This window comes from Tursiops truncatus, chromosome 19, assembly GCF_011762595.2.
Source record: "Tursiops truncatus isolate mTurTru1 chromosome 19, mTurTru1.mat.Y, whole genome shotgun sequence".
Classification (NCBI taxonomy): domain Eukaryota; kingdom Metazoa; phylum Chordata; class Mammalia; order Artiodactyla; family Delphinidae; genus Tursiops; species Tursiops truncatus.
The window spans coordinates 33,116,763-33,143,068 of record NC_047052.1 but is presented as its reverse complement, the minus strand read 5'-3'; the positions used below and the strand labels follow the sequence as shown (position 1 = coordinate 33,143,068).

At 53.8% G+C, this 26,306-nt stretch overlaps 1 protein-coding gene across 4 annotated transcripts in view; it reads left to right on the top strand.

Moving 5' to 3' along the window:
- The window catches only part of NKD1 (NKD inhibitor of WNT signaling pathway 1), an 85,284-nt gene that overhangs the window by 52,155 nt on the left and 6,823 nt on the right, over positions 1–26,306 (top strand). For all 4 annotated transcript variants that reach the window (XR_004523272.2, XM_073795593.1, XM_033844575.2 and 1 more), the window contains 3 exons: positions 3,121–3,187; positions 17,947–18,053; positions 21,825–21,920. Coding sequence is in view for 3 of the 4 variants with exons in the window: in XM_073795593.1 (XP_073651694.1) it covers positions 3,121–3,187; positions 17,947–18,053; positions 21,825–21,920 (270 nt within the window). In the remaining variant the exon portion in view is untranslated. The remainder of the gene's footprint in view (positions 1–3,120; positions 3,188–17,946; positions 18,054–21,824; positions 21,921–26,306) is intronic.

The following is a 26,306-nucleotide window of genomic DNA, read 5'->3' as shown; positions in this document are numbered from 1 at the left end:
GTTTTCTTGCACTTCTTTAAGCGTGATTCTTGGTCCCTGGCAAGTGGCAGGACTCCTGGCCACCTCTGTCCCCATGCCCACAGGAGCCCCGATTCCACTGTACAAGCTCAGGCCAGGCACTGGAAGGAGGTGGCTCAAGTCCTGGCTCTGCTGATGACCCAGAGCCAGTCGCCGGGCCTCTTGGAGGTTCCTCCTTGTTTAAAGCCACAGCTATTGGGAACCCTGTTCTCCAGAGGTTCTGGTGAAGATTCCAGTTGGTCGGTGCCTCATACATCATGAGTGCTTGGTGATGTAAGTGACTGTCATTGGCATCATTTTCCTGTCTCATTCCTTGAGGGTTGGGGCACTTTCTTTGTAGAAAAAAAAAAACAATAGCAATTCTACCTCTCACTTTACAAGTTGCAAATCATTTTTTTGAGCATCTGTTCCTTGAGAGATGGAAAGAGCAGGGCTGCTATGATGATAAAGGGAGATAATATAAAGTGCTCGGCGCATAGGAAAGGCACAATAAGTGTCAGCTGTCTTATTATTTATCACCATATGCCCATTTTACAGGTAAGTAGATTGAGGTTCGCAGAAGGCAGTGGCTGGCGCCACATCCAGGGCGAGGGCGGCAGTGGAGCCAGGATGTGATCCTGTGTCTGGCTCAACAGTTTACGTTGCCTCTGGTGCAGTGATTCAAAGCTTGAGGACCACAGACACGGCACTCCTCAGGCCCCGGGCTGTCTGGGTCAGTGGAGGAAATGAATTTTTGCCAGAGTTGGGCACCTGCGCTGCACTGTGTGTCAGCGGACCACGGTGCTGAGGGCCCTTCGATCTGTTATACAGAGCAGGGTAAGGTTTACCGGGAAGAGACCGACCCCAGAACTTACCAGAACTCTGCTTTAATATGCAGAGACATATCTTTAATATGTCAGAGAGCTGGGTCCTCTCAGCTGACAGTTCTTCTCAGAGAGCATTGAAGCCGTCATCAGAGTGATGACTGTGGGTGTGTTATACACACCGCGAGGCATCGTTATAGGGCTTCCAGACGGCTGCTTTGCTGCTGGTGACATTTGGAGTCTTTAAACTCCTCTGAGTGTGCCAGTAAAGAGATGCAGGTGCCCAAAAGTTTCCACCTCACGGGTCCTGTCGGCCTTGCCAGGAGTGGTCAGGGTGGCACAGAGGTCAGCGCCGGCTCCCAGCCTCCACAAGGCCCCAGCACAATCAGGTGTGTCGTTTCCCTTGAAGATGGTCGCCCGCTCCTGTGAGGAAGCGCTGCCTGCCAGCCTTTCCAGGGAAGCGGCATCCGTCTTCCTCTGGCATGAAAGATCGACTCTAATTGGCTGCTGGGGCATCCCAGCCATCTAATGATGCCAGCCGAGTGCGGCCCTTTCCTGTCACCGTCTCCCAGTTCCCCCGTCAACTCCAGCTCTGTTAACACAAACAGCCAGTTTACAAGCCCAGGAAGTGTTCGGTGATTATAATAATTGGCAGAGGAGGAGAGAGAAGACATCCTGACTCGAGGAATAAAGCAGCCTGGTTTTGAAGTCCATGGGACACCAGGAGTCTGAATGACCACATTTGAACAACCTCTAAGGAAGAGTGTGTAATGCCCCAGAACGATTTGAAAGAAGAAAGAGAACAGAGAAAACCATCTCTAATCCATAAAACGTTAGCTGTTCATCTTTAAAAAACATGCATGCGAGAGACTTATCTCCAGCTGTGTCCAATTGATAAGATCAGCTATACAAAGCATTGTTTTTCTTTTGTTAATCAAGGCGAGCTCTGGTTTTTCTTTCAAGCATCTCCAGTGCAGGGTTTTTTTTCTTCTGATTTTTCAAGAAGAGGGTGTTTTTTCTTTTTCTTTATACTTTTTTTCTTTCTTTTTCAAAAGGAGAAGTTGGTGAGAGCTGCTGAGTTTGGACTTTTTTATTGCTTGCCTTTTTGTGGTTCAAGAAGCGCTGCCACAGCATCCTGTGGGCATTAAAAAAGATCAAGCGGTGTGACACCCCCCCCCCCCGCCCGACCTCATCGCTCCTCCCCCAAAGAGGAGCGTTTCCCAGCGTGGGTTCCTCAGAACGCAAATCCCATGTGATGCTTTTGAAAAACAAAACTTCATGGTCTAAATAGGTCTGAGGGATGCAGCATAAGCTACTACTTAGATACCCGCAGCAGCCGTTACCATAGTAAGTCCTGCAGTAAGGGGTCTCGTTTACCTCTGTTTAAAACAGTCTTTTTTGATCACTTCACTCCTCCTGGCAGAATACCAATAAATACAGAAGACGGTTTGACAAGCGCTCGTCTGTTCTCCTCTGTACCTAGAGTTGTCCTGCTGGGGTGGGGTCAGATAGATGGGACCTTTATTGCCATCCCAGAAATTTCCCAGCCTCCCAGCCTGTGGACCAAACAAACTTCCCTTGCCAGGCTGACAACACCTGAGTGGCAGCCTCACCACTGATTGGGAGCAGCTCTGCTACATGGGATGAGATACCGGACATTTTTAACTCATGCTTGGGGACCAAGGCAAGGCGTGTGCAGGCCAGTAGCTGGAAGGTGCGTGTGTTGGGGGAGATGCAGGAGGCGTGATTGAAGGTCAGTTGGAGGTGGAGCCTATAGCTTTCTAGATATTGTGCTGAAGAGTTTGGGTTTGTGTTAGGGAGCCTGCCCTATAGCACACCAGGTCCTCGTTATAAACCCACCAAGACAGCCCACCTGGGACCCTCTGGTAGAGGAAGGATCCAAACTGAGGTCTCTTCTTGGGACCCACAGGGGTGGCTATGGTCCCGAGTCCATCAAGTTGGCTCAGAGGGATAGAGGAGGGACATTTTCTGATCTCATCTTTGTCTTTTTCCAGGGTGGAGGGTGGAACTCCCTTTCCGGGGGAGAAGTGTGGTCCTGTGCAATGTTTTGTGGCGGGCTAGAAGCTGAGAATAACTTAGTTCCTAGAAAGTAGTGCAGCGATTAACTTTTCAAGTGTGATAGGATCTACATAGTTGACCTAAATTCCAATCAGAACAGGGTCCCTGCTTCTTTGCGACCAGCCACACACACGTTCACAATGCCACCTTGGCCGTAATGATGCCAGGTTCCTACCTGACCCCAATACTCCTTTAATATCCCTGCTTTTTCTTCCTGTAGGAGCTCGTGGGCGAAGTTTTCAGAGAAACGCTCAGCGAGGAGGAAGAGGAAGACTTTCGGTTAGAAGGTATTGGAGTCCATTGTTTTCTTCCCAAAGGCAGTGAGGTGGGGAAGGGCCATCTGGTCTACCTCATGCCCCAAGTACCCTCCAGAAAACCGGCAGACCAGGTGGAGGAGGACAGGACTCTGACTCTCGGTGGGGGTGGGCTGGGAATAGGTGGGGTGAGAAGCAAGAGGAAAGTGTAGCATCTCGTAGGTCCACTCCGGGAGTGGATTCAGACTACCCAGGCTCACATCCTGGCCCTGCTCCGTGTTAGCCGTGGGGTCTTGAACAGGTTGTTTGACCTCAGCTTCCCCGTTGGAGGTGAGCATAGTGACCACTCATAGGCCCCTCAAGCAGAGTTAGGTATGTAGTGAGCACTGCATGAAGTAACCCTTGTGTTTCTCTGCTTGTGTCACTCACCTGGAGCACGGGTATGTGCACACGCACGAACACCCCCAGCCCCTCCCCGCTCTCCTCTGTAGCTCTCACTCCTTTCTCTCTTCAAGGAGAAGCACTGCATTGTAGAAAGAATTAGGACACTCGAGCAGAGGGCCGGCCAGCCACTGGCATGCTGATTTGACTTTGGGAAGCCATGTACCCTTTCGGAGCCCAAGTTTCCATGTTTGTAGAATGGGAATGAGGGCCTTTTCCTGCCTGATTCCCTGAGCTGGTGAAAGGACCGGATGGGATCGGAAAGCATTTGCTGAAAGGGATAGCGTTTCCCTTTTTTACTCTGAATCAGAGGAGAGCATCACCGAACTGGGACAGCCTTATGACAGTAAAGCCCTCTCTGCTGGGACCAGGACAGGCAGCTGTTAGGAGAGCTGGGGGCCCAGGGGTCTCTGGGGGGAATCTAGGCCTTGGAGGGCTTGTAGGGCCTTGACAGGAGAGGAGACTGTGCCGGGAGGTTCTGGAGCAGAGCCTGGGCCAGACCTGAGGACTGTGGCCACGTGGGGCCTGAGAGCTGTGATAAATGTAGAATCCCTGGCTCCACCCAGGCTACTGAATCCAGTCTGCCCTGCAGTAGGCTCCCCAGATAACTTGTATGCTCATTGTACTTTGAGAAGCGCTATTTTGAGAGATTCATTCAGTAGCCCGGGAGCTGGAGGCTGGCTGGAGACCCAGATATCTCTCAGGCTTTGCTTAAATTCGAGCAGGTCCTGAAGAGAAGGGGAACAGACAGCTCTGTCCAGGCTCTGGGGTGTTTCCCTTGAGCATGTTTGCCTGTGGATCTGGTGGCTACACTCAGGGATTCAGTGGCTTTGATTCTCATTGTGCCCTGGGCTCCCCCGAGCCTCAGCTATTATCCTCAGCTCCATGGAAAGACGCTGGGGCTTGGTACCTAGAGTAGATCTGGGCAGTCAGGTAAAGGTCTGCAGGATGTAGGGTCTGGAGGCTGAGGTGACCCCAGATATTGATTACGTGGGCTTCAGCACTCATTCCATTTTCTATTCATTTGCTCATTCACCTGGTAACTTAGCAAGTTCATCCTCTTGTTCATTCATCCTTCCATCTATTCCATCCACCACCTATTCACTTTCTATCCAAGCACCCACCTGTCCACTCATCTATCTATCCATTCATCTACCCATCACTCACTCATCGCCCACCCAATAATCCATGACCTACCCCACCCAGCACTCATCCATCCGTTTGTTGCTCCCCCTATCACCCAGCCATCACTGCCTATTCATTCATCTACATACTCTTTTGTCACCCATCCATCAGCTGGCCAGCCTTTATCTATCACCTAGCCACCCATAATCCATCCTCTGCCCATCTCTTCGTCATCCATCACTCATTCCTTAACCCATTTAACCATCCTCCAGTTGCCATCCACCTATCTCACCATCTGTCTATCTCTTCATCATTTATTGGGTCCCTGGTCACTACCCCAAATGAGGCACCTCTCTGGCCACTGAGGCTCAGTCTGAAATCATGTAATTGATTTCACATGAGGCATCTTTCCCTGCAGACATGAAACGGCCTGCCCACAGAATCCACCTCTCCCTGCTTTGTTTGATCTCTCTGTGCAGAGCATGCCCTGTTGTAATGAAGTAGGAAGAGCACTTGGCCTAGGAGCCCATAGACCTGGCTCCCCTGCCCGCTCCTGCAGTGACTTGCTGTGGCTCTTGGCCAGGCCCCTCCCTCTTGGGGCCCCTTCGCCCTCTGTGACACGATGCGTGGGGATGTGGACTCTGTTGCTGCTCAGAGGACGTGGGCACCTTGCAGGAAGGATGAACTGCGGTGGGGTGGTACTTACAAACATTGGTTGATGGATGGGGGATAAATAGGAGGTGCCCGAGGGTCCCAGCTCCTGTCGGGGCAAAGTGCGGAGATTGGTGGCACTTGGTCTGTCCCTACGGCCCACCAGCTGCAGGTCGAGCTTTGAGGGCAGCCTGGGCACCTTGCCAATCACTCATGGTGTCCAGGCACATCAGTGCCACCACTGACGAGGGGAGGGGTTGGGAGCCACTAGCCTGACTCAGTTTCCCAACTGAGGGGTTAGATCAGGTTGCTGGTGGTCAAGTTTCCAGCCCTTTTCTTCAAACAAAAGCTTACACAGAAGCACAAAAGTAAGACAGACCAGGTTGCCGAGAGATGCGGTGTGTTATATTCAGTATGTTATCTTTTATGTAAAAAACGGTACCAGACAATACTCTGTATTTCCTTGTATATATGAATGTATACCACATATGTATGTATACTGTTGTGTAGCTAGAGGTCTAGACGGACAGAAACAGTAGTTCCTTCTGGACAGGGGAGGAAGAGACTAAAATTGGAAAGCGTGGTCAGAGGATTGTAGTATTAACTGTAATTCACGTTTTAAGTTTTACGAGAAGAATGTGATCATATATTCCTTTGAAATGAAAGACTAATAACAGAATTAAAAAGTGAAAATAGTGTAAATAAAGCAGTAGGGTGGGACTGCTCTGGGCCTGCCTGTGTGGCCCCTGAGACTCCTTGGAGGTGATGCTGGCCCCAGTGACCGTCTGTGGTTCTCCGGCCACCGTTGGCGCCAGGTCCGAGGCGCCCCCTCCCGCCCCAGGATGAAGGACATGGCTGTGGACGGCAGGCCACCCCACGGCTAGGCCTGGTGAGAGTAGCTCTGCCGAGTCTGGCCACGGAGAAGCGTCCACCTGGCCTGGAGCTGGGGCTGTGGGCATCCCTCTGTGCCTCGGGCCAAGGGAGAGCAAGCTGAATCCTGAATCTCTTCTTTGTCTTCCTGTCGGCCAAGTTCATTGCCTCTTGGCTGGCTGGAGGGCTGTTAAGGGAAAAAAAGGCCATCTGAGGCGTGAAGATAAAAAGAAGTCTTTTAGCCATCCCAGGAGAGGATGGCTTTAGCTCCTGCGTTGTTATGTAAAGCCGGCCCTAATCCAGCGTCTTAACTGCCTTAACTGGCCAGCTGGGAGCTCACGGGATGGGAGATTAAGGCTGGGCTTGGAGCTAGGGCTGGGGCTGTGAGCTCCTTTTGAACTGTGCAGAGAACAAAGTAAGCATGAAAAGTCCCGCGCTCCAGAGCTGGCCGGGTGTGGAGGGCGGGACCCGCGGCTTGGGAGCTGGGGGGGTGGCGGGGTGGCCAGAGGGACCTACCTCTGCTGACCCAGCAGGGCGCTGAGGACTGGGGAGGGTCATCCCACACTTCACTCCAGTGCCCACCCGACGTCCCCACCTCCCCAGTTGGGCAGGACGACAGGTGGTGGCAGCCTGTGGCTTGTGGCCCGAGGTGGACATTGGTGTCAGGCATCCGGGAAGCCCTGTGTCTGGGGGTGTCCTCCCGACCCAGCAAAGACTGAAGTACTGTTCCCGTCAGGAGGGAGAGACCTGGTCGCAGGCCCCTTCTCTCCAGCGTCTTAGCGCTCTCACCCTCAGCCTCTGCCCTCTGAGTGTCAGTATCGTGGCTGTTTCTTGTCTGTTGACCTCTTCGCTTGGAGGGGACAGCGGGCAGAGTGCAACCAGCTTGGCATCTTCCATAGAAAGTTGACTCCACAGAACCCAGTCCTGCCTGCATTAAGGAGCAAAAGCCCCTGAGTCAGGCGGCCCTTCCCACGGAGGCCAGGCCCTCCCTCCAGGCTCCCAGGGCTGCTGCCAGGCAGGCCTCCATTTGGCCCAAGCCGGGTTTCGCCTGGCAGAGTCCGTGGGGTCTCTGCTTCTCTGGCCGTGGTCCTGCCGAGCAGAGCAGTGGTGTTGGGACTGAGACCCGGACGGCTGAGCAGCCCCACTGTGAGTCCAGGGCCTGTCCCCGTCTGCATGGCTCGAACTTTGTCTTCCTGCAACCCCATCGGAGTGCATGAGAGGCACCCTTCTCCCTTTATTCTGAAGTCAGACCCCAGATCCAGCCTGGCTTTACCACCACTCACTGTGTGACCTTGGGAGAGTCACTTAACTTCTCTGTGCTTCAGTTTCTTGTTGGGGGCAGTCATAGTATTCCTTCCTCAGAGTTCCTGTGCAGATGGCGAGGTTATGTAAGCCCCGAGAACAGCCCTGGTTCAGAGTATGCCCGTGTCTGTGAGCTGTCCTGACTCTTGTCTCGTGGGTTCCTCTTTCTTGAGGGGGAGCCAACTGGTGTTTGTAATTATTTACTAGTCCAGATCAAAGAAGGCCTATTTTCAAAGCTTCTTTAATCCTATTAGACTCTCTGAGTGTCTCCTATCACTCTCAGTGTGCAACATAGCCTGGCATGCCGTAAGTGCTCAATAAATACAGATCTTCCTTGACTTACGATGGGATTATGCCCCAATAAACCCATTGTCAGTTGAAAATATCGTTAGTCGAAAGTGCATTGCGTACAGCTCACCTACCGAACGTCATAGCTTAGCCTTGCCCACTTTACATTAGCCTACACTTGGGCAAAATCATCTAACACAAAACCTATTTATAATCAAGTCTTGAATAGCTCCTGTCCTTTATTGAATGCTGTACTGGAAGTGAAAGACGGAATGGCTGTCTGGGTACAGAATGGTTGTACGTGTATGGATTACTGACCCTTGTGATCGTGTGGCTGACTGGGACCTGGGACCCACTGCTGCTGCCCAGCATCACAAGAGGGGTCGACTGCGCGTATCGCCGGCGCGGGAAAGGATCCAGCTTTGAAATGCGGAGTACAGTTTCTACTGATTGTGTATCATTTTTGCACCATCGTAAAGTTGAAAAATTATCAGTGGAGGACGTCACGACTGTGCTCACAAGAAGAATGAAGCCAACACCGTGAAGTCACTGGAGGCAGGCCCCCAGGCAGGCCCCATGTGCCCCCCTTCAGTCCATCCAGGCTCCCAGGCATGAGATGTCAACCATTCACAGAGCAGAGGAGCCCTTGGGAGGCCGTTAGTCCCCTTCCTTTGCGGTAAGAAATCTGAGGCCCAGAGAGGGGATGTGACCTGTCCAAGGTCACACAGCAGACTGAGGACAGTCTCTTCCTCACTCAGCAAGTATTTACTGAGTACCTGCTGCAGGTGTGGGGCCTTGCTGGGCTCTGGGTTCGAGCCACCCACGAGGTCGGCGGACCTTGCTGTCAGGGTGTCGACATGGAGGAGGCAGGGTAGTGGATAAATAAGCCAGGGAGTGGCGCTCTGGGAAGAGGTGACACCCAGGGAAGGGTGGAGTGTGACAGGCCTCTCTGAGGAGGTGACATTTCAGCGGACATGCAGGTACCAGGAACGAGCCGCCATGGGAGGATGTGAAGGGTGAGCCGAACCCCAGATGGGAGGAACGTGGGGTTTAGGGGAGCACAGAGGGGAGGCCCATGTGGCAGCAGGAGACCTGGGGGATGAGCATGGGGCCACGGGCTTGGGTTTCATGCTGCTTTTGGAGAGAAACTGTGGGAAAGTTTGAGGTAGGAGAGTGTCAGATTCTGACTTCCATTTTCACCAGTTAATTGTGGCTCCTGGGAAGGTTGGGTCATTCCGAGGAAGGAAGGAAGCAATGAAAACAGGAGGTGATTGCAGATAGTGCAGGGGAGAGGTGATGGCCTTGGCCTAGCCTGGGGCTGAGGGGCTGGAGAGAAGTGGATGGGTGTGGGGGAGAGGGGGGAGGGCTGGGAGACAGGAGGTGGACGGTCGGGGGCGGGGGAAAGAAAGGGATCCCGGGCACACCTTAGAGTTTTGGCTTAAGGAACTAAGGAAATGTTGCTGGTACTTCTGCGGTGGAGGTATTGGCAGGTGACAGTCAAGGCTTTCGTTTCTGGATATGTCAGTTTCAAGATGCCTGTTTGACAGGCAGGTAGGGATGCTGAGTAGACAGTTGGACACCGAGTCTAGAGTTCAGGGATCATTTGGGGAAAAGAGAGAGAGAGACAGAGACAGAGAGAGAGAGGGAGAGAGTGAGGACTTCTCAGGAAGTGGCCACAGATAGCTCCGTGGGAGTCCTGGGTGAGGATGGTCAATTGGTGGGGCTGGCCGGTGGTTCCCATAAGTCTGGAAGGAAGGGGAGTTCACTGCAGAGCAGCAGGGACCCCCAGACAGAGGGGGCAGGCAGGCCACACCCCGCTGGCTTCTCTCCCTCAGTTCAGAGCCTGTCCTGCCGGTGAGTGTCAGTCGCCCAGACTCCACTCCAGTGCAGTCCCCCCAGAAGCCCGGGCTTCAGCCGCGACAGCAGTTTCTCTCAAGTCTGTTCTTCATAAAAGCTCAGCTTGAACAGTGGAAATTCTGACTGGTGTCAGATACCGAGGAGGCTTTCATAGTTTCAAGTAGCTCGGGGTTAGATTTTAAAAGTTGAATTTCATCACATGTTTTAACTTGGGCGGGGATGGGGGAGAGTGGAAGGGACATGATATTTTTAGCCCAAAGAAGGCTTTTTTCCCTTTCCCTCTCCCTCTCCCGGCGTTTCCCCCTCCTTCCCCCAACAGATGTTTCGTCTCAATCCTATTCAAACCTCAAAGCAGAGTGGCCATCAACCTTATGCTCTGATGAGAAAAAAAGGCCAGAATGCTATTTGTTGGGAAGGGTTTTTTTTTTTTCCCCTTTCTTCTTTCCCCTCAGTCACAACTGGCCCTTAAATAAAATCTACTTACAGAAAAATGTAACCTGGGGAAGCAGGAGTGAGGAGAAAAAAACCCAGGAAGGGGTAGACACCTGCTGGTGGAAACTGCCAGAAACCAGCTTCGAGAGTATTGCACTGGGTCAATTATATGTTGTTGTTGGTTTTGTTTTTCCTGAAAAGCAAGGGCTCCAAGTGATGGATAGTTAAGTCAGGATTCTTTGGGTTCTTTTGGATACGCAACCCAAACTCGCTTAAGATCTGCCTCATGAAATTGAAAAACTCTGGAGTAGATCTTGCCTAAGAAGGGCTGGTTGGATCCAGGAGCTCAAACATGTCATCAAAACACACACACACACACACACACGCACACATAGTTCATCCTCTCTCCCTCCGTCATCTCTCCCTCTGCCCTCTGTTAGTCTCTCCCACTAAGGTGGCCAAGATGACTACCCTGATCTGGGTGCTCACATCCTAGAAGCTGAGCTATCGCAGGTGAAAGAGAGCTCCCAAGTCCATTATTTCTTGCAGAAGTTTGATTCTTACTTTACTGGACAAAGTAGGTATAGATTTTGTGGGACCCAAGCTTATCCAGTTTGGTGGGGTCTTCTTTAAGAAAAAGAAGACATGCTTCTCTTTCATAACTATGAACCAGTTATATACAAATATATGTATTTATATATTACTGTTTACAATATATTTCCCACTAAACCTAAATAAATATATCCCCAACTCACCCTCCCCTTAGCGTGATTCCAGAAATGCTCGTGTTCACTCCAATACCATGTGACACAAGGGGACGTGTGGGAAGTCAGAATGGGAAGAAACAGTGTTCTTAACCGATTGAGGATAAAATATCTAATTTTGAAAGTGCCACAAAACCAACCAAACAACCAATGTCAACACATTCCAACTTGGAAGAGGCCCGTGCAAGCGAGAGGCCCAGGAGCTCTAGCTTCCTTAGCTCCACGATGAACCGTCCTTTGCCACTGAGCTAAGTCACAGGGCCATCAGGATGAAATAAGCTGGTCGGGTCTGGGCGCTGGGCGCATCCTGGAACCTCGGAGTGGGATCAGCCCCTGGTAAACCAGATGGATTGAGATGGGGGGAGGGGTGGCCCCCTAGAGAAAACCCAGATGCTATTATCAGAAGGGGAGAATGGTTGTGGGACAGGCAGGAACAGGTGTTCACTATTGTTGGGTGACAGAATGGAGAGAACAGTGGCTGGGGAGGCAGGAAACTGGGATTTTAGTTTTCTGTTCCTACACCGTCTGCGTTCACATCCTGATTGTGCTGCTTCCTGTTGTTTCATTTTGATGATGATGACGATGAGACACTTCTACGTAGGGTGACAGGCACCGTAATGTATGTTGGAGCTGCAGCAGGAGTATTCGGTCAAATGAATAATGATAATGAGAGTATAAGCGGGGATCACTGAGCAGGGAAATCTAACCTAGCCCCCTGAGGGCATGAGGGCATTTCTTCTCAGAGGTAGGGACATTTACAGTGAAGACCTGAAAGGTGGACAGGCATTGGAGAGACAGAAAGAGTGTGCTCTTGGTGGGGAAAAGCAGCTCGGTGGAGAGATGGGGCTGAGAGACAGCAGCGGGGAAATGGCTCAATCAAGTTTGCTTTTTACACTTCGTTCCCTCTTGTAAAATGCAAACGGTAACACACCCCGCATGGTGCTATTAGGAGGACTTAATGGAATAACGTGTGCACCCACTAACTTTACCAGCTTCCACGTACAGCCCGCTGTCGTGTGCAGGGACAAATAGATTTGTGTATGTCTAGACCCTCGTTCCCTGAGGAGAGCCTCATGCAGATAATGCAAGAAACCATTTGGCCTGGAATGCACATATGATATCTTTCTCTTTTTACTGGCAGTAGATTTACCCTCCTAATTATATTTGGCATAGGCTAATATTAAAATTCATCTGCATTCCCTCTAACAGCTGCTTTCGGAGGGTTGGGGAGTCAGAAACATCCTGGCAAGCCACCCTGAGCCTAAAATATTTGTGGCAGATAATCTGCACGTGGACAATTGAGAAAGGCCTGTGGCTACATTAAGGCCAGGGTCCAAGCTCTGGCTTGTGTTAAATCTTACTTACATTGTATCAACCGAGAAGAACTTGCCAGGTAACCAGGCTAAGAGAGGTGTGCACCTGGCATTTCAGCGTTAGTAATTTCTGGTCTTTGGTGGGGCTGATTTAATCATACATGTTTCAAATTTGTCTCTTCTTCCAAAGTTTAATATCAACCAGGCCTTTCTGGATTGTGTTAAAATAAGCTGGCATTGGCTGATATCATCCAGGGTTTGGATTTTAGCCGACATCTGGGATTCAGGAACAGACCTACCCCCTTTAAACCACCCCCTTTCCATGCCAGTTCACAGTCTCAATCACACCAGATTCATGGTGTTTGTTATGCAGCCTGCCATCCGTCCACCTGTGGGTGGGGTTTGCTGCAGTGGACCTCGCTGGAATGGAATATCTGCTCTGTGCACGTACGATACACGCTAGGCACTGTGGGCAGCCCAGGAGGCAGCAGCTAGCAGAGCCAGCTCTCTCGAGAAACTTGCATTCTGCCTGCGTGGATGTGACCGGCTCCCGTGAAGCCATCAGGAGATCCCAGATAGGACTGCAGACTGAATGGGTTTAGACAGCCCTCTGCTAGCAACAAATGCATCTGTACAAATTGGAAAAAGGGGCCCCTCCTCCAGACATCTTTCTACCATCTGTCCGAAAACGGTCACAAGCAATACACAAATCTAGGATGTCCGGCCTATGAACAGCGCCCCCTAGAGTTGTACCGTGCACAGCCGGCTTCTCAGAGCCGGTCTCCCAATGACCCCAAATGACCCTGACCCCAAGGCCAGGGGGGGAAGAACCCTGGGGCGCTCCTCCTGCTCAGGAGGGTGGGGCCTCAGGAGGCTGGATCTGTTTCATTTCACAGCCCTTCTTCTTCTCATGCTTGGGCGGCGCCAGCTGTCAACAGCTCAGGCTGGGTGGGCTATGCCGTCCTGCTCCCTGGGTCACTGCTAAACGTCCCGAGAAAGTGACCGTGGCTGTCCCAGCGTGAAGTCCCAAATAAGCCTCAGATGCCTCCCATTAGGTCCCTGGGTGGGTGTCAGGGACCCATGATCAGAGTTGCGCCCATTCCGGCATTTCCTACTCTCCGCGGTGCTCAAGCACTCTCCTCTTTCTCTCTCTCTTCCGCCCCACCCCCACCCCCTTTTTTTAAACTGGGGGAGGGGAGAGGGAAGAGACTGTCTTTGATCTCAGCGGAGGAAAAAAGTCTGTTCTGTTCAGGCTTTTGGCTAACACAACAAACAGTGTTTAAAATTTAACTTTGCTTAATTAATTAGTAATTCTGTTTAATGCTGTCTGATCTCCCTCCAAAAGGTATTTTGAAGCTTGAGAAGGGAACATCAAAGGGAGCCGGGTGAAGATGGTCAAGTAATGCATTTAATCTGGCAGTTGCTAGGGGTGGAGAGATGCCAGGTTGGGAGCTAATGTGGGACAGAGCCATCATCTGGTAAACACAGACGGCCGGCTGGCTCCTCGTGGCTGTGGCCGTGGTGAGAGGAGGGATAGGGAACAGCTTCCAAAGAGAAGGAGCTCCACACGCTGCCCCAGACTTGTTTGAGCTGAGACCTGGTTTTAAGAAAGCAGAGTTGACGTTTCCTTTCTTCCATGGCTACTGTGTATGGTTGGGCAGGTTGTGGACTGCACAAGGATTTCCAGTCAAGCAGTGAGCAGCAGGCGAAGCCTGCACCCTGCCTATCAAGGATGTATCCTCGTAGGTGTGCAGAGCTGCACTTAACCTAAGGCACAGTCCACATGCTTTACTGTAAAGGGCTGGGAAAGTACATGTTTTAGGCTTTGTGGGCATTAGAGTCTATGTTGCAGCTACTCAACTCTGCTTCACCATAGACAATGGATGTGAGTGTCTCTGTGTCCCAGTAAAACTTTGTTTACAAAAACAGGCAGTGGGTTGGCTTGCCTCTCGGGCTGTAGTTTGCCAACCCCTGCTCTAGGTCACCAAGGGTGCTTCATAGGCAAGTGAAAGGCTTTGGTTCCTCCTCTCTCTGTCCCTTCCCTTCCTTTTTCTCCTACCCCTTGCACGGCTTTCCTTTCTGCTTTCAAATTAGCAGTGTTGTTACTGTTGCAATTGAAGAGTGATCAGAGTTCCCCTGAAACCATGCCCCGCAAAAGATCACCTCTGGGGGCGGGGGGTGGGAAACCTGCTGGGCTGAACAGGAATAGGAGACAGGGAATGCGCTTGGACTCTGGTGCTAAAACCCATCTTGACAAAAATATCTCCAGTTGATTGAACCCAGGCAGCCTGTGGCGAGCCCCACTCACCCTTCTCCCACCTGCCCATGTGCCCGAGGACGGATGCACGGAGGGAGGACGATTTGTTCTGCACAGGGGTGGCTGGGGCAGGTGGCAGGTTTTCGTTGTTTGGTTTCAGTGGGTTGTGTGGATGGAGAAGCAGGGTCCCTGAGTCCCAGCCCAGGCCTCTGGCATTGGGTCTGCATGGCTTGCTGATTGGTTATCTGCCACCTCTTCTGGCCGCTGGGCAGGGGAGAGTGAAAGAGAGAAAGACTTTCTTTGGTGGGGACAAAGGGGCGCTGACTGTTCCTGGCCCCCAGGCCCCAGGGCAGATGGCTTGCAGACCTACTACCCGGCTGTACCTGTCCCCATGCTGGGAAGCGGCCCCGGCTGGGTGTCCAGGTGGTTTTCTGAGCTAGGGTGGGATGAGGGATCGGACCCCCCTGGTGAAGAAAGGACAAAGCCCCGGTCTTTGGAGAGGACATACGATGAGGATAAGGGATGGAGGGGGATGTCCCTCTCCTTCCTGGGAGAGGAGAAAGGAAGGCAGGAGGGGAGGACCTGAGGAAGGACCGGGCTGTTTGGGTGTCAGGGGGAGGGGTGGTCCAGAGAAGGAGAGAGCAGGGACAGAGGTTTCTTTTCTTTGGGTTTTATCAAGTGGAACTTGAAAAGCAACATTGAACCTGAAGGTGGTTTTCTGATAACTTCCCTTTGAACTTGAAGTTTGGTTTCGATAAGCCTGGCCAGCTTGCATCTCCAGCCAGGACCTCGGCAGAGGGAGGCAGCAGCTTTGAAGATGGAGCTGGCCTTTGTTTTCTTTCTTCTTTTTCTTTTTCTTCTTCCCATGATGGTGGCAGCTCTGGCCCAGCAGTGCACTGATAGATTTGAGATGGAGGGATCAGGGCGGCGCAGGCCGTATGCTTGGCTGTCCTTGGGTCACTGGCCAGTCTCCCACCTGACTTCCCTGGGGCTCGGCGTCACACCAGAGCGGGACACCTCCTGGCCCTGGAGGTGTTTGCTTTGGAGGAGCAGGGAGGGCTGGACTTGGTTTCATCCACTACCCCAGGAGCGGTCAGCACCAGTGACCTTCCCCTTGCAACCACCCCAGTGATGGGGATGCCAAGCGCCCCCACCCGGGAGGAGCCAGATCTTTTAGGTTTATTCTCATTGGCCTCATTCTGTGAAACGACCAGGGAGGAGCCAGGGTCTGTGACTGAGACGGGATCTCTAGCCAGAGCCCCTGACAGCTCTAGGGAGTTGTTGCCTTGCTGCGGGGACATGCAGAGCCGGGGGCTCCCTGCATCCCACTGGGTGTGAAGAGAAGGACGGGGACACCCGGCGGCGGCTGCCTCAGCCCCCAGGCCCAGCCACGAGGGGAGCTGTGATGGGGCTGGGTCAGTCGCTGGCTGCCATGGCCTTCCTGTCCCCGCCTGTCTGGCCTGTGACTGGAGCATCCTTATCTTTATCTCCTTCCTCCCTGCCCTGCTCCCCACCCAGGCTGGTATGACGCTTTGTGTCTGTGTGTATCCCAAAGCCTCAGTTTAAAAAAAACTTAGCTGCCCACTTCATGATTCCTAAAAGATTAAATGTGTCGGGACATCATTCCCCAGACTATGACTACTAATGGCTGGACCCCGTGTGCTGGCCCTGGCTGGGTCTTAGCCCTTTCAGTCGTAGCTCCTTGAATCCACACAGGAATCCTCTGGGGAGGGGACTGTTATCAGCCCCATGCTACAGTTGAGGAAACTGAGATGTCTAGAGAAGTTATGTGACCTGCCCAGGGCCACACACAGTGTCGGGAGGGTCAGAACCCAAGCAGAGACTAACCTCTCCCTGGGCTGGCCCAAGTCTCCTGAAGCCAGGAATGGCATGGAGCGGTCGAGAGCACGAGCCAGGTCGCTTGGGTTCAAATCCCAGCCCCGTCAATTAGTAGCAAAGCACTTAACCTCTCTGTGCCTCAGTTTTCCCATCTGGAAAGTGGAGCTGATAGCAGTCACTGCCTCACAGGGTTGCTGTGAGCACCGAGGGAGTCGCTGAACAGTGTAGTCAGCACTGTGTGAGGTCACTGCCTCATCTTTATGCACGGAGGCCACCAAGCTGTGCGGGGCCCCACGGGAAGTGCTTTGGATAACTGCCGGGCCCACAGGGCAGAAGTGAAGCAGGAGAGTTGGGGAACTTCCCCAGCAGCCACTCCTGGGTCCTGGTATGCAAGGGTGTGTGAGTGCGGTGTAAGGACGGTGCGGGGGGAGGCAAAGCCCCCCACCTAGTTTCCTGGCCTGGTGGCTGCATTTCTCCAGGCTCCTGACTTCCCAAGGAAGTCCACCCACGGTTGGGGCCACTGCCCAGTCATCTCAGCTCCTTACATGGTCCTCCTGGGCCACCCTGAGTCAGGCATAAGGGGACAGTTCCTCAGGTGGGAGCCAGGCTCCATTTGCTCCCCTGTAAAACAGGACAACAGAATCACTGCCCCAGGGCAGCTGAGGGGATCTGAAGAGAGGAGCTGTGAGGCTGGTTTGGAAAGCACATTTTTGAGCAAACTTGAGTCCCCTTTATCAGGCAGAGACAGAAGGGGCTGAAGGGGTCTTGTGGGACCTTCAAGATCTGAGGGAACCTCGTGGGCTGGGTCGTAGCTCAGAGACGATGGCTGCTCCCCTGCACCGTTCTCCTGGCACCTGTTAGGGGTATCCACGGGAAAATGGTGTCCACAGGCCCCGGGCTTTCATGCCCACCTTCCCACTGCTCCTGGGAGGACGCACAGGGACCATAGAACCCTCTGCTCAATACCTTTGGCAGAGGGAGGACCCTCTAGGTGAGCAGAGGCAGAATGAAAGGCCCAGGGCGAGCCGGCTCCTGAAGATACCATGGTGTGCCTGCCTGCGTGTCTGTGTGCGCGTGTGTGCTCGTGTATATGCCCTTCACCTACCCCAGTGAACTCCATTTCTATCACTCCCCATTTCTATCCCTCTTCCTGACCACCCACCAGTGCGCCCCATGCAGGTAGCATGCAGTGTGCCCAGGCAGGTGGCATCTTCGAGGACACCACAATGTCCTCCTGGAAGGCAGAGACTGCAGAAAGTGGCTGTGGTCCAGAGCTCCCCCTGGGGGCTCCAAAAGCACCTGTCTGCCTTCATTCACTTGCCCTTTGGCCCAGCACTGCCCTGGGTGGCCTCAGGATGCTTACCTGGGCTGCAGAGAACAGAGGCCTGAGAGGCCCACTGGGGTGACCTGAGCAGCGGGCAGAGAGGCACCCTGGGAAGAGGGTCTCCCCTGGGGCAGCCCTGGGCATTAACGGGGCCAGAGGACAGAGCAGTTGGACTCCAGCAAACCGGCAGGGCAGAATGGGCCGCACGCCATGGTGAGGACATCCTCGGGACAAAGCCACAGGGAGCTGGTGGCCCCGCAGCCCGGCACCTGGGCTTGGGAGGCTCGGGACCCACCTCCTCACGCTTTCTCCCTTGCCTCTCCCTGCAGTGGCCCTGCCTCCCGAGAAGACGGACGGGCTGGCCAGTGGAGATGAGAAGAAGATGGACAAGACAGGCGAATCCTGCCCGGGCTCCAAGAAGCAGCTGAAATTTGAAGTAAGTTTCCTTTCCTGGTGCTGGGCCCTGGATGGAGGTGTTTTCTCTTCTCGGTGCTGCTTTTCGAGGAGGGAAGCTGAGGCCCATCCAGATTTGAAGGCCCCTCCCCTCCTGGGTGAATAGCCGCCCTCTGGGAGAGGTTTCTACTGCTACCTCTGGGGCCGCCCCAGCTCAGCTCAGGCCCTGGGGACTCACCTCTGCCCTCCCTTCTCAGCTTGGGGCCCCTCTCAACATGGAGTGGTGGCCAGAGGATGCCCCTGGGCTGTGGCCTGGTGGCCTGGGGGAAGGACAGGAGAATGAATGGGGGAGACGACCCCCTGGCCCTGGTGCTGCTGTTACTGCCTGGGTGACCACCCTCTTCTCTGGGCCTCAGTTTCCTCATTGGTGAAAGAAATCTTTGCTTCTAGCTCCCAAGGCTGTTCTGGGGAGCATGTGGGGACTCCCAGGTGGGGTGTGGACGACCAGGAGACCTGGGGCAGGTCCCTGACTCTGTCTGGGACTCAGGTGGTCAACACCAAAGGGTACATGCGTGCCCAGAGCCCACAGTCTGTCTGTCCTGCCTCCCCGAATGGAATATTAAGCTCCTTCTGTGTACCAAGCACAGGGCCAGGTCCTGAGAGCAAGACCTAGACCTGCCCTCAGGGAGCTTACCGGCTCCTCCCCGCCCTCCTTTTACCCTCACCTCCTTCCTCCTCTGTTTCCTTCAGGAGATCACTAGGGCATAGCTCTGGGGCCAGCAGGGGGGGACCGTTCCCAGCTCTGCCGCTGCCTCACTTGCCCCCCCCCCCCCGTGAAATGGCGATATCCATCTTATTGGGATGTTGGAATCATGCTGAGTTAAGGCGTCTCAAGTGCTTAAAAGGGTGTTCAATTCGGAATGAGTACTTCCTTTCCTCCTTCCACCCAGTGTTGATTGACAACTGCGGGTACCAGGGAACCCGGCAGTGAACTGGACATGGTTCCTGCCCTCCTGGAGCACAGCATGGCAAGGGGGACAGATGAGTGACCCGGGCCCAGTAACTGCACAGTTGGTGACGTGATGGGGATCTGGGAGCATGGAGGGGGACAGGGAGGTCACCTAAGCGAGGCCGGAGGGCTGCAGGGTGATGGGCATTTTGGCAGTCCAGACACTCGGTGCAGTGCCCGGAGGAGGGAGCCGTGGCTGCAGGCAGAGGTCTATCTGAGCCTCTGGGCACAGGAGCACGGGTTGGGAGCGGTGATGCACAGGGGTAGCCTTTGGGCTGAGGAGGACGCTTCTGGTGGAGGGAACAGCAGGGCAGAGTCCTGGAGGCTTGGCAGTGCCGCTGGGCTGTGCGGGACAGCCAGCTGCGTTGTGCAGGGAGTTGGGGGGATGACGCAGGAGGGTGGGTGAGACAGGTCGCCGAGGGCCCTGGATGCGGGCGCTGAGGGGTCAGGCGGCATCTGGTTGAGGAGCTGTGGGTGCTAAGCTTCTTCCTGAGCTCCCCGACCCCGGGTCCCTGCAGGTCTTCTGGGGGTGCTCGGCAAAGCCAGTGCCAAGCCCAGCGTCAGAGGGAAGGCCCAGCCCCAGACGTCTTCCCAGGAAGCCCAAGTGGGTCCGCTTCCGGAGTGGGGCCGGCTGTTGCCTGTGACTCATCCATGGTCCCAGAGGAAGACTCACCTGAGAGGGCCGGGGCTGGGGGGACAGGAAGGTGCACGTGACAGAGGTCACGGGACGTGGGGGTAGTTACTTAACCCGTGTTTCTGAACTTCTAACCCGAGCTGTCTTTGGAGCCAAGTGGAGGGGCTGGGAGAGGGAAGCAGGTAAACACCCTGTGTGTGTGTGTGTGTGTGTGTGTGTGTGTGTGCGCGCGCGCGCGCGTAGGTGTGTGTATGTGCGTGCATGTGCGTATGAATGTGTGTATGCACGTGTGTATGTATGTATGTGTGAGTATGTGTATGTGCGCGTGGGAGTGTATATGCATACGTATATGTGTCCGTGTGCGTGTGCTCGCAAGCACGCACCCGTGTACAGGCATGTGTGTGGGCCGATTGCTGTGCTGCACGACGCAGTGCCTCAGAGAGCAGAGTGGGCACTTGGCAGGTATCAGACAGGCATGTCACAACTGAGGGAAGGCCGACTTTGAACTCAGCGTGGGCTGCCCAAGAACTGCTAGAGGGAGCCGGCTTGAGCTGTGGAAGCCAGGGGCAGGGATGCCGTGCTGGGGCTCACTCCCAGCAGCCTTGGGAGGCCGGGCACCTCCGCTTTCTGGGGGCTGAGCGTGTTCTCATGCAGAAGGAGAGGTGGGCCGAGGCAAGACGTGGAACAGGATGGTCTGGGGGTGTCGTTGCTTGTTTTCACAGAACTGTGGCTCTCAAAGGCCGTTTTTGGATTCTCTTTCCCCAAACGGCCATCCTTTCTGGATCTCTTTGTCTGGGGTTCCGCCGGCCCCCGCGTATGTGCCACCAGTGACGGAGCCCCTGCTCCCCAGCTCCAAGTCCCTGTGGTTGGACACCTCGGGTTGTGGGAGTGATGATGATGACGTCATCACTATATTAATCATTCCAGCAAACACAATAGCAGCTACTACCATTAATTAGGCTTTTCTCTGTGCCAAGAGGCATATGCACTTGTTTCCAGTTCTCCTAAAGCCGACCGAGACAGGACTTGGGAGGTGATCCCAGGGGGTAGCAGGGAAGCAGGGGCGCCCGTGATGGGGGGTTGATGGGCGGGTCACGGGCAGCTCGGCTCTGTCCGCTGGGGCCCCTCGGAGAGCCACTTGGAATGCGCTCAGGTGTGTCCCCCGGCCTGGCCCCTCCCTTGTTCAGGTTGACTCCTTCCTGCCTTCGGACAGGGAAGCCGGGCGCCTGAGGTGGGAGGTCGGGGACTGCCCACCGCAGCTACAGGGGAATGTGGAGGGGAGCGAGGGGACGTGGGACAGAGCAGTTAATGCTCCCAACAACCTTCTGAGGTCGATACCATCATTTTCCATAATTTATGTGAGGGGAAACTGAGGCCCAGAGAAGAGCAGGGCCGTGTCCAAGGTCACGCAGCTGCGGAGGGCCAAGCCCGGGCTGGCACCTGGGGCAGACTCTTTAACTCTTAATGCCCCTCCTGTCCTACCTTCCAGGTCAGGTGGCCACCCTGGGAGTCCCGTCACGGCTCCCTGAGTCACCTCTGCATCTTCCAGTAGCGTCTAGCCCTGGGTCCAAGTGCATTCTTCTTGAGGCCACAGAGCCTCCTCCCAGAGCCCCCCTTGTGTGTCCTTGGCCTTTGAAGACCCAGAGACTGTCTGCACCCGGCAGGCACCTCTCCCCAGACCCACGCTCCCCTGCCCGGCTTGGCCTCTCTCCCGGGCCCGTCACGTCTTGGTCCTCACGCTCTTTTTTTTTTTTTTTAATAAATGTATTTATTTATTTAATAAATTTATTATTTTTTTAAAATTTTTTGGCTGAATTGGGTCTTCGTTGCTGTGCGCGGGCTTTTCTCTGGTTGCGGCGAGCGGGGGCTACTCTTCGTTGTGGTGCGTGGGCTTCTCATTGCGGTGGCTTCTCTTGTTGCGGAGCACGGGCTCTAGGCGCGCGGCCTTCAGTAGTTATGGTGTGCGGGCTTCCGTAGTTGTGGCACGTGGGCTCAGTAGTTGTGGCTCGCGGGCTTCCGTAGTTGTGGCGTGTGGGCTCAGTAGTCATCACGCTTTTCTTCACACAGAGCCTGGGGAGGACAGGGGGAGGTGGCAGCCCCATGACGTGGCCTATGGGTGTTCCAGCCTCCGTGTGATCAACCACGTTCGTCTGTTGTCTGTTTGTGTCCAGGAGCTGCAGTGTGACGTGTCTGTGGAGGAGGACAGCCGGCAGGAGTGGACCTTCACTCTGTACGACTTTGACAACAATGGCAAGGTCACCCGTGAGGTGAGTGCACCCGCCTGGCCTCCCGCCAGGCCACGCCCTCAGGCGCAGGCCCATGGTGAGCCCACCACTGCTGTCCCTTCCCCGTCTCCTAAGGGTAGGTGGGGAGGGCAGGAGCGAGGCTGCTGGGAGCTTCACGGAGACCTGTGAATGGGGAGGGGAAGGGCTGCCGGGCTGCTCTTGGCCGAGGCACCATTCCTGCTGCAGAAGAGGCAAGAGGCAGGCGCTGAGCCCAGGCCTCCCTAGAGGAGGACTCTGGGCCCCAACAGAGTCCTGTCCTGCCTCCTTCTCTCTCTGGTCCTGGAGCTCTGAGATCACCCCAGGCCACTTCCCACCTCGGCCAGTCTGCCCAGGAGCTGGGGTGGGCTGGACAGACAGAGGCCAGGCAGTGCCTACCCCCACTGATGCAGGAACGAGCAGCCCCAAGGGCCCGGCCAGCAGCTCAGTTCACAGGCCCGTTCCTCCTCCCCCTCCCCTCCGCCTACATGCCTGTGTCTCTCTCTCCCTCAAATCTCAAATCTCCCCACATCTCTTTCCTCCCTCGGTTCCTCGCGCCCTCTCTACATGCCTGAGTCTGCGCATGGCGCACCTGCTGTGTGCATCTCCTATGTACCGGGTGCACAGTGGGCAACCGCACAGACGCAGTTTCTAGCCGTGTAGCTCCAACAGTCTGCTGAGGGAAGCAGAGCCCGAACAGTCACAGGGTCATCGTAAGCTGTGACGTGTTCAGTGATGGAAATAAACAGAGCGGTATGAGCGAGATGGGCAGGAGTGTCCAGGGAAGCCTCTTGGAGGAGGTGACGTGGGCGCTGAGCTGGGCAGAGCCCTGGGCCGGGGAGACTGAGAGCGCTCAGGGCATTTAAGGAACCGGAGGAGACTGGTGCGGTGGCTGCTTATCCAGAGAGACAGGGCTGCAGCCGGGAGCCGGCAGGACAGCTCACACAGGGCTTCTCAGGCTCCAGCCAGCATCCTGACTTTGGTTCCAGGTGTTAAGGGAAGCCAGGGGAGGGCTGGTTTAAGCTGGCGAGTGATCTGATCTGAATTATTGCTGACTGTTGCTGCCTCTCTTATGCCTGGGTCTTGGTATCATCCCTTCTGCCTCCTTATTGCCTCTTCTGTCCTGTTTCTCTCTGACATCCTCTCCCTCCCCAGGAGGCCCTGGTGTTCAGGTGCGCTACCTGTAACAGATCTGCATAGAGAGAGGTCTGAGATGAGCATGGCTGGCTCCACGCCCACCTCTCGCCCAGCACGTGAGGGCCTCAGGGTGTTCCCAGGGAGAATTGAAGCTTTGCTCTCTTATCTCCCTGTCCCAGTTCAGGGCTCAGTATTTTCTTCTCTGTAGATAGTGCAGGAAAAGCTGCCAGAGGGGAGACCTGGGTGAAAAAAGCCCACCTCTTCCTCAGGCTGTGGTTTAGGGGTTGTTAGAACAGGTCGGAGGAAGAAGCTGTGAGTGAATTTTAATCATTCAGGACTCTTTGGGGCATCAGTGACAGAATCCCAGCACAAACTACAGTAAGAAAAAAAAAAGAGGACTATATTGGCTCATGTGACTGAAACTTCAGTCCACGGGCACTGACTTCAGGCATGGCTGGATCCAGAGGCTCAAGGTCTTCAGGACTAGCTGTTCTTCAAGGTTCTCTTTCCTCTGTGTTCCTTTATTATCAGGCCTGCTCTCCCCTTGGCAGTAGCGAGATAACAGCTGATAGTTTCAGTCTGTATTCCATGCTCTTTGCAACCCTCCCAAATTCAGAATGTCAACTGGAGTTCCAGAACCGAATCTGACTGGCTTTGATTGAGTCACATGTCTGCTCCTGAACCAGTCATTTTTGCCATAAGTTTGTGATGCTTTTAATGGCCAACTCTGGGTCGATGTGCTCATTCTGGAGTCAGGGGAAAGTTATTTGACCCGTGAGTCACATAGACTGAAAATGGGGCGGGGTGGATTTGGCTTACAAAATAAAACCAAGGTGCTGTTATTAGGGGAAGAGAGAATGGATTCTAGGGAGGCAAAGCCCCCAGAGGGACCTGGGTGTTTGGGAAGCAGTGGAGACCCTTCCTGGTTTGGGACCCTGGGGAGATGAGGGGTGGTTTAGGTGAGACCCCCAAGTGCCCTCCAGCTGTGATGCTTTTTGTTGGGGGTTATTGTTTTTCCATAGCGAGGAGCCCCTGTTTCCCACCCCCCTGCCCCCACCTGTTAGGGAATGGAGTCATTATCTTCACAGGGGAACACATTACAGGCTTGAAGCCTGCGTAACAGAACTGAATTGGGGTGGCAATAGGGGGCAGCCGGGCTGGGCTTCTCAGAGGCGTGGTGGCCTCTCCCCTCTTCTAACACGTGCGGTGGCCCAGACGACTCAGCCTCTGGTAGCCGTCCTCTTCCTTTCTAGCTCAGCAGAGGCCAAGGGAGCCTCAGGAGCTGACTGTAAAAGGGTTTGCCCCCCACCTCGGAGACCTTACAGAAATCTTGCAGGCAGACACTGCATTCTGCTTTCCTTTACCCCTTGCTAACAAGATGAATAGAAAGGAAGTGAGGCTTTCCAAGGAGGGTGCCCCAGCTCGGCCCCTGGGGTGAGCCTTCACTGGTTTCTTTCTCCTGCCCAGCAGCAAGGAGGTTGGCTTCCAGTCCAGGGAAGACCCAGCCTGGTGTTTCTTTGGGTCTATTTTTAGCCCCAAAGCCACTCCTCAAATCTGGCTATAAATACGGTTCCCCTCCACACCCTCTGACCATCAGCATGCATGTTCCTGTGTGCTGGGGCAGACGCACTCCCGCCTCCCTGCAACCACAGCCTACAGCTTCCCAACTCGGAAGAAAGAACCTGTTCATCCTTCAGGTGTTCACTTGTACAGTATTTACAGGCACCTACTCCTCTCCGTTCCGGACCCTGTGCGGTCAACAGGGCTGATTTTTCCAGCTGGGATAGACAAAGCACACATGTTCCTAGACCCTGAATCAGCTGGAACCCTCGGGGATCACACACCAGGGCCCCAGGCCTGGTATATGATGCTTAGGTGATGACGTTCGTGGACCTCACTTTCCTCACCTGTAAAATAATGACACCTCCTTCACAGGCTTCCTAAGATGATGAGAAAGAGTGGGCAGTCATGGTGGTGCAGAGCAGCTCAAGGGAAAGAGAAGGGGGAAGAGGGGTCCTCCGTGGGCCTTGCCAGAAGAGCTGGGATCCCCAGGGAGCCAGCAAGTGAGTAGCTGGAGCCCAAGTCTCAGCCTGGCAGCCCCACCGTCCCAGGCTAGCCCTCAGGTGTTCTGGCCCAGCACAGGCAACAAAAGCAAAAATAGATGAATTGGACTACATCAAAATTAAAAACTTCTGTGCATCAAAGGACACAATCAGCAGAGTGAAAGGCAACCTATGGAATAGGAGAAAATATCTGCAAATCATGTGTCTGAGAAGGGATTAATGTCTAGAATATATAAAGAGCTCCGACAACTCAACAACAAAACAAACAACTCGATTAAAAAATGGGCAAAGACTAACTAGATATTTCTCCAAAGAAGATACACAGATAGACAATAAGCACATGAAAAGATGTTCAACATCACTAATTATCAGGGAAATGCAGATCAACACCACAATGAGATAGTACCTCACACTGTCAGAATGGCTGTTATCAAAAGGACAAAAAAATAACGAGTGCTGGTGAGGATGTGGAGAAAACAGAACCCTTGCGCACTGTTGATGGGTTTATAAATTTGTTCAACCACTATGGAAAATAGTAGGGAGGTTCCTCAAAAAATTAAATATAGAATTACCATCTGACCCAGAAATTCCACTTCTGGGAGTATACCCCAAGGGCGTGAAAGCAGATTCTTTAAGAGATACTTATACAGCCATGTTCATAGCAGCATTATTCACAATAGCCAAGAGGTGGAAGCAACCCAAGTGTCCACTGATGGGTGAGTGGATAGGCAAAACGTGACCTATCCATACGATGGAATATTATTCAGCCTTAAAAAGGAAGGAAATTCTGACACAGGCTACAACATGGGTGAACCTTGAGGGCATTACGCTACGTGAAAGAAGCCAGTTACAAAAAGACAAATGCTGTATGATTCCTAGAGGTTATCGATGAGGTTCCTAGAGGTAGTCAAATTCACAGAGACAGAAATAAAATGGGGGCTGCCTGTGGCCGGGGGCAGAGGGGAATGAGTTGAAAAAAATTACCTAGTTGCCAGTATCAAAGATTCTGAAGATTTAACAAGAGATTCTGGGTTTCTGGCTTCTCTGGAATGACCCTCAGCCTGCACTGCCACATTACAAGTCAGTTGAGCTGGGCGGCTGCCACCTCCTGTGGGTGGGAACAGTACCCCAGTTGGCCCCAGCATTCCTGGTCATCCATCCACCTACCCGCATGGCCGTGGCAGTGCTTGGT